The following is a 12,681-nucleotide window of genomic DNA, read 5'->3' as shown; positions in this document are numbered from 1 at the left end:
GCCAAATTGTTACAGTCGCGTCCTTGGACCATACTGGGATAGCATACCAAATTTCATCGCTTTACGACAAACGGTTCTTGAGATATTTTGTTCACAACCTTTTCAACATTTTCCACGAAATGAGGGTTAAGTAACAATTACTTTGGTTAATATCTGGATGGGTGATTATCCGATTTTTGCCAAATTGTTACAGTCGCGTCCTTGGACCATATCGGGATAGCATACCAAATTTCATTTCTCTACTACAAACCGTTCTTGAGATATTTTGTTCACAACCTTTTCAACATTTTCCACGAAATGAGGGTTAAGTAACAATTACTTTGGTTGATACCTGGATGGGTGACTATCCGATTTTTACCAAATTGTTACAGTCGCGCCCTTGGACCATACCGGGATAGCATACCAAATTTCATTTCTCTACGACAAACCGTTCTTGAGATATTTTGTTCACAACTTTCTTCTTTTTCCCATTTAAACCTGTAGTACGTACAGACCATGGGCTAAAAATCATTATGATTTGCAAGTTCTTTTGTTTGTCAATAGTAAAAAGTGCCGCCATCTTGGTATTATCTGATACTAATTTTAAAATTTATATGACTTTTGGAAGCTAAAGTTAAATATCTACGTTGTTCTTTAATGTCTTTTTTTTATTTTCATTAAAAACAGAAGAAAAGAATTTGTTCCTATAGAGCAAATTAAATAATAATAAAAATAATAAAAAATCTATTGACACTGACCTGAATTTGGAATACATTGTATAAACCTTCTAGTTTGTCACGTTCCCATCTAATCATCAATGTCACTGGAAATTTTGTTACAGCAGACAGCAGAGCAGAATTTTGAAATGTTCCCTTTAAAAAATAAGATGAAAGTTTGTTTTGATGTTGATTGATAAAAAATATTTTTGTCGGTTGGTTAATTAAAAAATTAAAATATCTACCCAATTTTTGAGCCAGTGTTACTGGGCCAATTGACTTCAATTTTTTTTAGCCTTATGTATTTTGGATGTCTGGAGGACAATACGATATTTTATCAGAAAATTTGGAAGTTCACCTAAGAAGCCAATAATTTTAATGTTTTGAGATAAGGTTCGTTTTCGGAACGGCTGGCTTTCTCCTATCCTGTCTTCCTTCGCTCTTCGTTTCCGGACGATAAGACCTCAGCAGTTATACGGTTCCTTATCAAACCTCAGAAATAAATAAATAAATAAATAAAAAAAAATCACTTTTTGAAAATTTACAATAAACCCTCTTCCCTTTTTCTCCACAGGGTTCGCTGTTTTTCGAGCAGTATGACATGGACCTGGACAAGGCGGGTATCCTAGGCGACGGCAGCTACTCCGTGTGTCGTCGGTGTGTGGAGAAGAGTACCGGACAGGAGTATGCTGTGAAGATCATTAGCCGTAAGATAGACTGCTCGGAGGAGATCAACCTACTGAGGGCATGCCAGGGACATCCGAACATAGTCAACGAAACGTAAGCGCACAAACACATTAATGTGTTGCCTGCGAGGGAGCTTTGCTCGGGACATTTGATGTTACGTCATCGTGTACGGGAGCATATGCCGTGACGTCAGAGTTCAAGATTTAGCGGGAATCCCCATTCCAATCTTGATTTCTTCCGCAACAGAGAGCTTTGTTTTGTTTTCCCGGAAAATAATTACCTTCAAAATGTTCCCGCAAAATAAATTTTCAGTCTCTCTTCACTCAACAAATACAAGCTCGTGATATTCGCGTTATTTGAATACTTAGTGCAAAGAGTGGGGAAGTAAGGGAGGGGTTGTAAGAAGGTGGAGGTGGGGGTTGTTCAAAGAGGAGGGGGATAGAGGGTGGAAAAAGAGGAGGAGGAGAAGGAAGAGAAGAAGGAGGAGGAGGAGGAGAAGGAAGAGAGAGCTTTGGCTATAGTTTTGCATCGAGCGCTATACAATTATTATTGTTCTTCAAATTGGATCCATTGTTATTTCAAATGGGTAGTTTTTTTTTATTTTCCGGGTGAAAAGTTGACCATTTTATTTAAATTTAGGTAGGGAGGTTAGGTAGGTAGGTACATTTAAATTTAGGTGTTACTATCTTTTGGACAAGTTATCTATTTTGTCTCTCTCTCGCTCTCTATTTTATAGTGTCGTCGGTGTGTGGAGAAGAGTACCGGACAGGAGTATGCTGTGAAGATCATTAGCCGTAAGATAGACTGCTCGGAGGAGATCAACTTGCTGAGGGCATGCCAGGGACATCCGAACATAGTCAATCTACATTGTGTCTTCCAGGATGAGGTGAGATTTTATTAAAATACTAGCTGAATTCCGTCGCTTCGCTCCGGAATCCCGCTAGTTCATCCCGAGGCATGGCCAAACTTGTAGCAAATTAGGTAGGTACATAGGTACTGATTTTCTCTAATCACTACGGGCTAAAAAATTCCCGGAGGGACGGACCCTGCTTGTTAATATTGTGTGGCGCAAAGGAAAATGGAGAAAAGCTCGATTGTAGATTGAATTTCCACAAATTTAGGAAAATTTACGAAGAAAAAGTTGTCTTGAAATGTGAATTATTTATTTGTTCTTCTTTAATTGACTTTAGTTGGAAAATGAAAAGTCAAGAAATCTGTTACCTGCCCAATTTGTATTTTTAGCTCTTATTTCCAAGGAATTCATCACTTTCTCGTCGTATTTCGAGTATTTCTTTGTCAATCGAGACTCACAATATCCATAAATACCCAGAGAAGTCAAAAAGTGTAGGTGCTTGCTTATCTCAGCTTTCTCAGATATCTCCTGCATTCTTGACTCAAATAATTGAGGATAAAATTCCATACCTCGGCTGGGATCGAACCCACGCCCTCCTGTTTACCAGGCGAGCGCCTTGACCACTACGCCACCGAGGCAGTGGTCACCCGTCCGGAGAGCAACCACGCACAACGGTTGAATTTTGTATGTAATTCAGCGTTTCACAAAATAAATTGCAAGTTTTATAGTTTTATATATAGTTCCCTTATTTACCAGATATTATGTGTTCTTCTTTAATTGACTTTAGTTGGAAAATGAAAAGTCAAGAAATCTGTTACCTGCCCAATTTGTATTTTTAGCTCTTATTTCCAAGAAATTCATTACTTTCTCGTCGTATTTCGAGTCAAACGAGACTCACAATATCCATAAATACCCAGAGAAGTCAAAAAGTGTAGGTGCTTGCTTATCTCAGCTTTTTCAGATATCTCCTGCACTCTGAGAGTCGTAAAAACGAAAATTTCACGTACATATCTTTCTTTGCTTTCCTTATTTGTTATTTCCCTCACTCACGCAATCCGACTTGCATTTCGCTTCAAAGTAGGACACTATTCTCACATGACCCTACTAAGTTCTATTTAGGGAACTTTTCACATGGGACCCTGTGAAAGAAGTTCTATTTAGGGAACTATTCGCATCAGACCCTGTAAGTGAGGTTCTATTTAGAGAACTTTTCACATCAGACCCTATAAGTGAAGTTCTATAAATAGCGAGTCTCATTTCACATTGTTTTCATCTTCTCCATTTAGGATGAATCACTTGTATCACGCAATCCGACTTGCATTTCGCTTCAAAGTAGGACACTATTCTCACATGACCCTACTAAGTTCTATTTAGGGAACTTTTCACATGAGACCCTGTGAAAGAAGTTCTATTTAGGGAACTATTCGCATCAGACCCTGTAAGTGAGGTTCTATTTAGAGAACTTTTAAAATCGGACCCTATAAACGAACTTATTATTATTAGTTCTATTTAGGGAACTTTTCTCATGTGACCCTACTAAGTTCTATTTAGGGAACTATTCACATCGGACCTTATAAGTGAGGGTCTATTTAGAGAACTTTTCACATGAGACCCTGTAAGTGAGGTTCTATTTAGAGAACTTTTCACATTAGACCCTGTAAGTGAAGTTCTATAAATAGCGAGTCTCATTTCACATTGTTTTCATCTTCTCATTTAGGATGAATCACTTGTGACATATGTAGCTACTATGTTCAACATTGGCCTCAGGTATTTCGCTTTATTGCAATTTGATAATGTCATCGCCAATTTTATTTCGTTGCTATGAAACAACTCCTAGACTCTTGTGGTCTGTGTCATAGCACATTCTACAGGCTCTCATCAGATGAGCGAAGTACCGATTTGGGTGCTTGGTCAACACGAGAAAACCAGAAAGTAACACTTTGAATTCAAAATGAGGAAATATTTTCAATCTATACGTAAATATCTTTATTAGTGCATTTTTTTAGCCTTTGGGAATCACTTTTTTTTTGTCTTTGCTAATATTGTGTTTTGCTTTCTCTTTTTTTTTTTAGGTGATAGACTGGGACGATTTTTCACGCGGAATCGAATGGTGAAACTTTTAGAACTGTCCGACTTAATGTAATAGAAAGTCGTGTGATGTTCACACCAGATTTTTCTTCTTCCTCTTTATCTTTTTCGTCAGTGTCTTCTTCTCCTCCTCCCTCATCATCTTCTTCATCATTCTCAGCTTCACCTTGTCGTTCATCCACGATTATTATCATATTCAGTACAGGTTTTCCCTTTCAGCATCTCTTAAATCTTTCATATTCCTGTCCAGAACCTGATGGGCTGGTACCGCTTGTCTAAAGTTGACCAACAGTTGTCTCATTTTCGTGTCCAAAGGCAGACGAATAACCACGGTCTTTGCAATCCTGACGACTTGGACTGTAATTGGTGCTCGGTTTCATTGAAAATAATTTGCATCTGAAGATTTATGATTTACATTTTAATCGATCTGGAGATTTCTATTTTGCGAACCAATTATGGTGGAATTTATGAGGGTAGGTTCAGGTCAGGAGTTATCTGCGAGTATCTACGTTGATATTTTAATTTCCAAAGTTGTCGCCGTCGGATCTTGGTATTATTTAGATTCGACGTACCTCCATTACTTTCAAAACAAGGAATTCTGAAAATGTCAAAATGTCGGGCTGTCCTATGATATCATTTAGCACTAACTTGTCCTTTGTCCTTATTTTTCACTTGCAAAAATGCTACTTATATGTATATATTGGAATTTTCCCTAGTTGCTTACTGCTAAAGTAGATTTTTTTAACCCTTTTCATACATATTTGACTTAATTTGACACTGACCTTGGTTATTTAGTATTGTGTACATTAATATTTCTTCACCTTTGTATTAACATTTAACCTCCATCTTTTTTTTTCTTTGCAGACGAATTCTCAAAACGGAGCCCCCCATTCCGGAGGACCTGTCCCCGGATGTGGCAGACTTCATTAGTCGTCTCCTAGTCAAGGATCCCCGCAGACGGCTTGGTGGAGGAGAATTGGATGCCGAAGAACTGAAGAGGCATCCCTTCTTCAATGTAAGTTGAAAATTCCCGAAATCGAACAGAGAAGGAAGACAGGATAGGAGAAAACCAGCCCTTCCGAGAACGAACATTATTCGTTCAGGATAAAATCCGCCCCGGGCGGGAATCGAACCCGTGACCTAGCGCTTACAAAGCAGACGCTACCTTCCAAGCTAACTAGGCTGGCAACTAGACAATAATGTACTATGGTTACAAGTACACAAGTACACATATTTGATATACATAGATTTTACAATGTGCATATAAAATATGAGAGGATACGGCGCGACCATTGGAGCAAACACGTTGCTCCCAAGGAAAATTATGAAAAGGAAAAGGTCAGAAAACATATAAACTTCACTCGAAATAAAAGACTTTCCAATCTTTCCATAGAAACTCCAGCCAGAAAACTCCAAATAAACGAAGAAAATTTTCCTTTCCTTCTTTATTCTCTTTTTAATATTGTGTGGCGCAAAGGAAAATGGAGAAAAGCTCGATTGTAGATTGAATTTCCACAAATTTAGGAAAATTTACGAAGAAAAAGTTGTCTTGAAATGTGAATTATTTATTTGTTCTTCTTTAATTGACTTTAGTTGGAAAATGAAAAGTCAAGAAATCTGTTACCTGCCCAATTTGTATTTTTAGCTCTTATTTCCAAGGAATTCATCACTTTCTCGTCGTATTTCGAGTATTTCTTTGTCAATCGAGACTCACAATATCCATAAATACCCAGAGAAGTCAAAAAGTGTAGGTGCTTGCTTATCTCAGCTTTCTCAGATATCTCCTGCATTCTTGATGAGAGTCGTAAAAACGAAAATTTCACGTACATATCTTTCTTTGCTTTCCTTATTTGTTATTTCCCTCACTCACGCAATCCGACTTGCATTTCGCTTCAAAGTAGGACACTATTCTCACATGACCCTACTAAGTTCTATTTAGGGAACTTTTCACATGGGACCCTGTGAAAGAAGTTCTATTTAGGGAACTATTCGCATCAGACCCTGTAAGTGAGGTTCTATTTAGAGAACTTTTCACATTAGACCCTGTAAGTGAAGTTCTATAAATAGCGAGTCTCATTTCACATTGTTTTCATCTTCTCCATTTAGGATGAATCACTTGTAACATATGTAGCTACTATGTTCAACATTGGCCTCAGGTATTTCGCTTTATTGCAATTTGATAATGTCATCGCCAATTTTATTTCGTTGCTATGAAACAACTCCTAGACTCTTGTGGTCTGTGTCATAGCACATTCTACAGTCTCTCATCAGATGAGCGAAGTACCGATTTGCTTGGTCAACACGAGAAAACCAGAAAGTAACACTTTGAATTCAAAATGAGGAAATATTTTCAATCTACGTAAATATCTTCATGAGTGCATTTTTTTTAGCCTTTGGGAATCACTTTTTTTTTGTCTTTGCTAATATTGTGTTTTGCTTTCTCTTTTTTTAGGTGATAGACTGGGACGATTTAGCCACCAAGAGGATCCCAGCCCCCTTCGTACCAAAGATCTCAAACGAACTAGACGTTAGCAATTTCTCGGACGAGTTCACCAAAATGATTCCGGCCGACTCTCCCGCAATAGTACCTCCCAACTTTGATAAGATCTTCAAAGTAAGTATAGTCAACACCCCCTAAAAGTAGTCAACCCTAAAGGTGTGTCCACACTTAGTCAACGCCATCGATGGTCGATCGAGGTCGACTGAAATCGTGCACTGTCTTGACATCACAGATTCACCTCGTATACTTCAATCAACCGATGTTGATTCAATTCAATCAACCGATGTTGATTCAATTCAATCAACCGATGTTGATTGAAGTATACGACATCGACTGCAACCTACATATATTGGTTGAATGACGAAAGTTTATGGTGAAAATGTGTTTCGGATTTCGGATCGATGGACCGATATGGATCGACCATAGTGTAGATGGTTTCCAAAAAAATTCAAAACTTCCCAAGAATCCGAGTTTTTGCCTTTTTTTCACTCCAATAAAAAGATACTATCCGTCATGAAGACTAAGAAACTTTATAGTATCCTCATATATTTCAAGCTTTTCCTATCACTATGTAAAAGCTTTCCCTCCCTAGTCCCTACCTCTCCTTCGTCCTTTCTCTCTCTCTCCCTTTCCTTCTCCCTCTCTCTTTCTCTCTCTCTCCCTCCCTCCCTTTCCTTCATCCTTTTTGTCTTTCTCTCTCCCTCTCTCTCTCTCGCTTTGTCTCTGTCTCTTGCTAGACAACTTGTGTCCTAGTTTCGACTTTGGAAAGAGGGAGGGAGAGAGAGAAAAAGAGAGAGAGGAGGGAGAGGGAGGTATGTATATGTTTTACGTTTTCTTTTATTTGGGTTAGGGGGTGACCTCAATTTTTTTTTGAACTGTGTTGAGTTGTTGAGCTTATAAGTAGGTACCGTGTTCTCTCTCTCTCTCCCTCCCTTTGTCTCTTTCCTTTGTCTGTCTCTCCCTCCTTTTTTTTCCATTATTAATTATTATCATTACCTACATATGTAGATAAAATTCTGAAGAAATTGGACAGAAAGTCTACATTTAGTTTAATGAGTAGGTACTTGAAAATATTTCATATTTCATAGGTACTTGAAAATTTCATATTTCATAATCATAAGTTCTTATTCCTAGAATTCCATATAGGTACCTACATACCTAGTACCTACGTATAATGTCTGAATTATATAAAAAATACGAATAGCATGAAAAGTGGATTTATTTGAAGAAGAAAATCTAGGTCATGATTTCAATGTTGTTAAGTTAATACCTTAATACACTTTGTTTATGGTCACAATGATTTGCAAGTTTCCCTTTCCCAAAAAAAAAAAAAAAAAAAAACCTCGATTATAATAAAGCCGGAAAAAATTTGCAATTTTGAAAAGTGGCGGGAAAATTTGACGCCACTCTTGAAAAATAGACTTTCACTGGAAGACTGGACTTACCAGTCATCAGAATCCAGGATTATCAAGAACTGAGGGGGTTAAGGGGTAAAGGAACTTTTCAGTCTCATCATAACAGTATGGGTGAAATATTTCCATTCTTATATGTCTTATGTATGTACGTTTAAGTACTTTCCTATAACTTTCTATTTCATATATACGGTAATATTGTGTACTTATCCATTGCTATATTTTCATCTATCATAATTCCTACTTACCTACCTATATGAGACATGTAAAATCTTACCCTATGTGTAATGTCACTGGAAATTTTGTTACAGCAGACAGCAGAGCAGAATTTTGAAATGTTCCCTTTAAAAAATAAGATGAAAGTTTGTTTTGATGTTGATTGATAAAAAATATTTTTGTCGGTTGGTTAATTAAAAAATTAAAATATCTACCCAATTTTTGAGCCAGTGTTACTGGGCCAATTGACTTCAATTTTTTTTAGCCTTATGTATTTTGGATGTCTGGAGGACAATACGATATTTTATCAGAAAATTTGGAAGTTCACCTAAGAAGCCAATAATTTTAATGTTTTGAGATAAGGTTCGTTTTCGGAACGGCTGGCTTTCTCCTATCCTGTCTTCCTTCGCTCTTCGTTTCCGGACGATAAGACCTCAGCAGTTATACGGTTCCTTATCAAACCTCAGAAATAAATAAATAAATAAATAAAAAAAAATCACTTTTTGAAAATTTACAATAAACCCTCTTCCCTTTTTCTCCACAGGGTTCGCTGTTTTTCGAGCAGTATGACATGGACCTGGACAAGGCGGGTATCCTAGGCGACGGCAGCTACTCCGTGTGTCGTCGGTGTGTGGAGAAGAGTACCGGACAGGAGTATGCTGTGAAGATCATTAGCCGTAAGATAGACTGCTCGGAGGAGATCAACCTACTGAGGGCATGCCAGGGACATCCGAACATAGTCAACCTACATTGTGTCTTCCAGGATGAGGTGAGATTTTATTAAAATACTAGCTGAATTCCGTCGCTTCGCTCCGGAATCCCGCTAGTTCATCCCGAGGCATGGCCAAACTTGTAGAAAAGGCATGGCCGAATTTGTATTAGAAAATAATAAAAAATACGGTCGCGCTGCGCGCTCCCTATTAGCTGCATAGTTATCAAACTAAAAACATAAACGAAACTGAAAATGTTGGTCGAGAGCGGAACATTTCTCTCCCGCAGTCTCTGCACTCTGTGTATTTCTTATGGATTGAAAACTAAAGGAGTTTTACTAGATTGTTGAGAATTTTTTTAACCAAAAAACACGGGGATATGGGGACAAAAGACGAAATAGAGCAGAAAGATGTCGATAGAGTCGAGATTGAAAATTGCCAACCAAATAGATATCGAATCTACCGGGTCCATCGTGAGGTTCAAAACACCACGTTACAAGCGGTTTTTACATCACTGCTTTACTGGGAAAGTTTTTAGTTCAACTTTTAGGAATATCTCTACCAAATTTCAGCTTTCTAGGTGTTGTGGTTCTCGAGATAGAGCGATCAGTGTGTGAATATGAAATGTGAATGAGTGAATGGATCTTGTGTTTATAATATAAGATACATACTTATACACCAAGGAATCGATCCTTGTAAAAAGTTACATAGTTCGGCGACAAGCTACCCACCAGCTCATATATAATTAACCTCACCTAACCTGAGTGGGGACGAGAAAGGCCAGTAGCATGCGATTTGTCCAGATCGTCAGTGGTCACCCATCCGGAGAGCAACCACGCACAACGTTCTTAACTTCAGGGATTCATTGAAAATTTCACCAATCGATTCCTTGTAAAAAGTTACATAAGAGTGAATGCTTAATGGACCCTAAAAGTGTACTGGGGATTTTTATGGGGTAAAAACCCGATTTTACGGGTCACTTTCCTAAAGGGCACTTTTAAGGTTGAATTTTGCATGTAATTCAGCGTTTCACAAAATAAATTGCAAAATATATGTATTCAATTCCTATCTTCATTTTCCTTCCGTCAGGTCCACACCTATCTGGTATTGGAGCTGCTCAAGGGTGGAGAACTGCTGGACAGGATACGACAGAAAGGCCGGTGTGGATTTACCGAGAATGAAGCGAGTCGGATTATGCGACAACTGGTAGCAGCGGTTCACTTCATGCATTCCAGAGGCGTTGTACATCGAGACCTGAAACCCGAGGTGAGATAAAAAGGAATAAGGAAGCTTGTTGTTGTAAAGGGACTTTTCAGTCTCATCCTAGCAGAATTAATGTATTTTCCTTACGGAGTTTCTTCTCTTCTGAAGCTCGTTTTTCCTCTTTTGGCGGCGTGAAAACATAGGAAATCTAAGATGGCCCGCCATGCGCCATCGGAATCGGCTCCGTTTTCAAAAGGAAAATGCAACTTTTATTAAGGTCTCCATCTCCAGCCTAGTTAGTTTGGAGGGTAGCACATAAGCGCTATGTCGTGGGTTCGATTCCCGCCCAGGGCGAACTTTATTCTGAACAGATAGGATTCGTTCTTGGTACGGTTGGCAACAGTTACAATTCCCTCTATCAAACCTCTTTTTTTTGACAACTTTATTTCTGAATTTATTTTAATTTTTAATTAATTTCTTTTCAATTTCAGAATCTCCTGTTCTCGGACCCGGCAGGGGACAACATCAAGGTGGTCGACTTTGGGTTCGCCTGTCTCAAGCGGGAGTCCCTACACACCCCCTGTTTTACCCTTCAGTATGCCGCCCCTGAGGTGCTACGCCAGGACAAGAGCGGATATGACGAAAACTGTGATCTGTGGAGTCTGGGAGTGATTCTGGTGAGCTGAAGTACAGGATGGAGCTTTCGTATTTTGACTTGGCGGGGCGCAACGCTACTCCCTAATTAGAAAAGAATAGACAGGGCTACGAATACATTATAGGAAAACAAACCAACCCCAGTGGTGTAACGTTAAGCGCGGTGTACCTAATGAATTTAGCTTACACCCATATTTATGAACAAAATGCTGGCTCTCAGCAAGTGCTCAAGCAATTCAAGCATCAATTCCAAACATCTGATTGGCCAAAATTTGATTGGCGTTCATAAATACCGGTGTAACACCGGTATTTATGAACGAAAATTCTCGGTTTCAGATCAGTCTTAAACAAATTTTGGCCAATCAGATGTTTGGAATTGATGCTTGAGCACTTGCTGAGAGCCAGCATTTTGTTCAGTGTACTAACCAGAGAATGTCCCCTATAAAGTGAGTCTTATCAATCAAATCCGAGAACTTTCTCGTGTTGACCCAGCACCTAAATGGGAAATATTGTGTCTCTTCTCGCCCATCTGATGAGAGGCATACTACGATGGGCATGCTACGACACAGACCACACGAGTCTAATGTAGCAGTTGTTTCATTGGTACGAAATGAAACAGCGGTGAAACACTCATCTTTTTAAGGTAAATGTGCTACGCCAGGACAAGAGCGGATATGACGAAAACTGTGATCTGTGGAGTCTGGGAGTGATTCTGGTGAGCTGAAGTACAGGATGGATCTTTCGTATTTTGACTTGGCGGGGCGCAACGCTACTCCCTAATTAGAAAAGAATAGACAGGCCTACGAATACATTATAGGAAAACAAACCAACCCCAATGGTGTAGTGTTAAGCGCGATGTACCCAATAAATTTAGCTGTGTGTACTAACCAGGGAATGTCCCCTATAAATGTAATATCTAGGTAGTCAATCCCTTGACTACATAGGTAATTTTATTTATAAGTTCTAAATTCACTTAATTGTATTTTACTGAATTGTATCATTGTAAACTATCCCATCTGGGATTTTTAATAAATAAATAAAGTCTTATTAATCAAACCCGAGAACATTCTCGTGTTGACCCAGCACCTAAATGGGAAATATTGTGTCTCTTCTCGCCCATCCGATGAGAGGCATACTACGACACAGACCACACGAGTCTAATATAGCAGTTGTTTCATTGGTACGAATTAAAACAGCGGTGAAACAAGTGGAATTTTAAGCCAAATCCCCCTTTTTTTAATGCCTCTCATATGAAAAAGTCTGCTCTTTCTCTAATAATATCCCTCCTGTCCCCCGCAGTACACCATGTTGTGTGGCAGAGTCCCATTCCACGCTCGGTCTCGGGACGATTCAGCCCTGTCCATCATGGCGCGCATCAAGGAGGGACAGTTCAATTTCGACGCGGAAGCCTGGTCTACTGTGTCGTCCGAAGCGAAAGAACTTACCAAGAGTCTGCTCACGGTCAATCCTGCTCAACGAATCCGAATGGTGAGTAGACCGCGGGTTCGACTCCGTTTGGAGTGAAAGTTACCCATTTCATTGCCTATAAAGAAGGGAATGGAATCACTATAAAAACGGGCGTTAGAAAAAAAAACATACTGACTGACCAATTAATTGCAAAATACCAAATAATTGCAAAATAGAGGTGTAAAAAGTACACTCT

General features: G+C 38.9%; 1 protein-coding gene across 1 annotated transcript in view; it reads left to right on the top strand.

Annotated features, from left to right (window-relative positions):
• LOC103508577 (ribosomal protein S6 kinase alpha-5-like) overlaps window positions 1-12,681 on the top strand; it is a 122,714-nt gene that overhangs the window by 106,881 nt on the left and 3,152 nt on the right. Inside the window, 7 exon segments of the mRNA XM_026823149.1 lie at window positions 5,188-5,338; window positions 6,776-6,937; window positions 7,632-7,645; window positions 8,890-9,220; window positions 10,251-10,427; window positions 10,856-11,041; window positions 12,318-12,506. Of these exon segments, the coding sequence (XP_026678950.1) occupies window positions 5,188-5,338; window positions 6,776-6,937; window positions 7,632-7,645; window positions 8,890-9,220; window positions 10,251-10,427; window positions 10,856-11,041; window positions 12,318-12,506 (1,210 nt within the window).

The sequence above is a fragment of the Diaphorina citri genome, unplaced genomic scaffold (assembly GCF_000475195.1).
Source record: "Diaphorina citri unplaced genomic scaffold, Diaci psyllid genome assembly version 1.1 scaffold411, whole genome shotgun sequence".
Classification (NCBI taxonomy): Eukaryota; Metazoa; Arthropoda; class Insecta; order Hemiptera; family Psyllidae; genus Diaphorina; species Diaphorina citri.
This window is presented reverse-complemented; position numbering and strand designations above follow the sequence as displayed.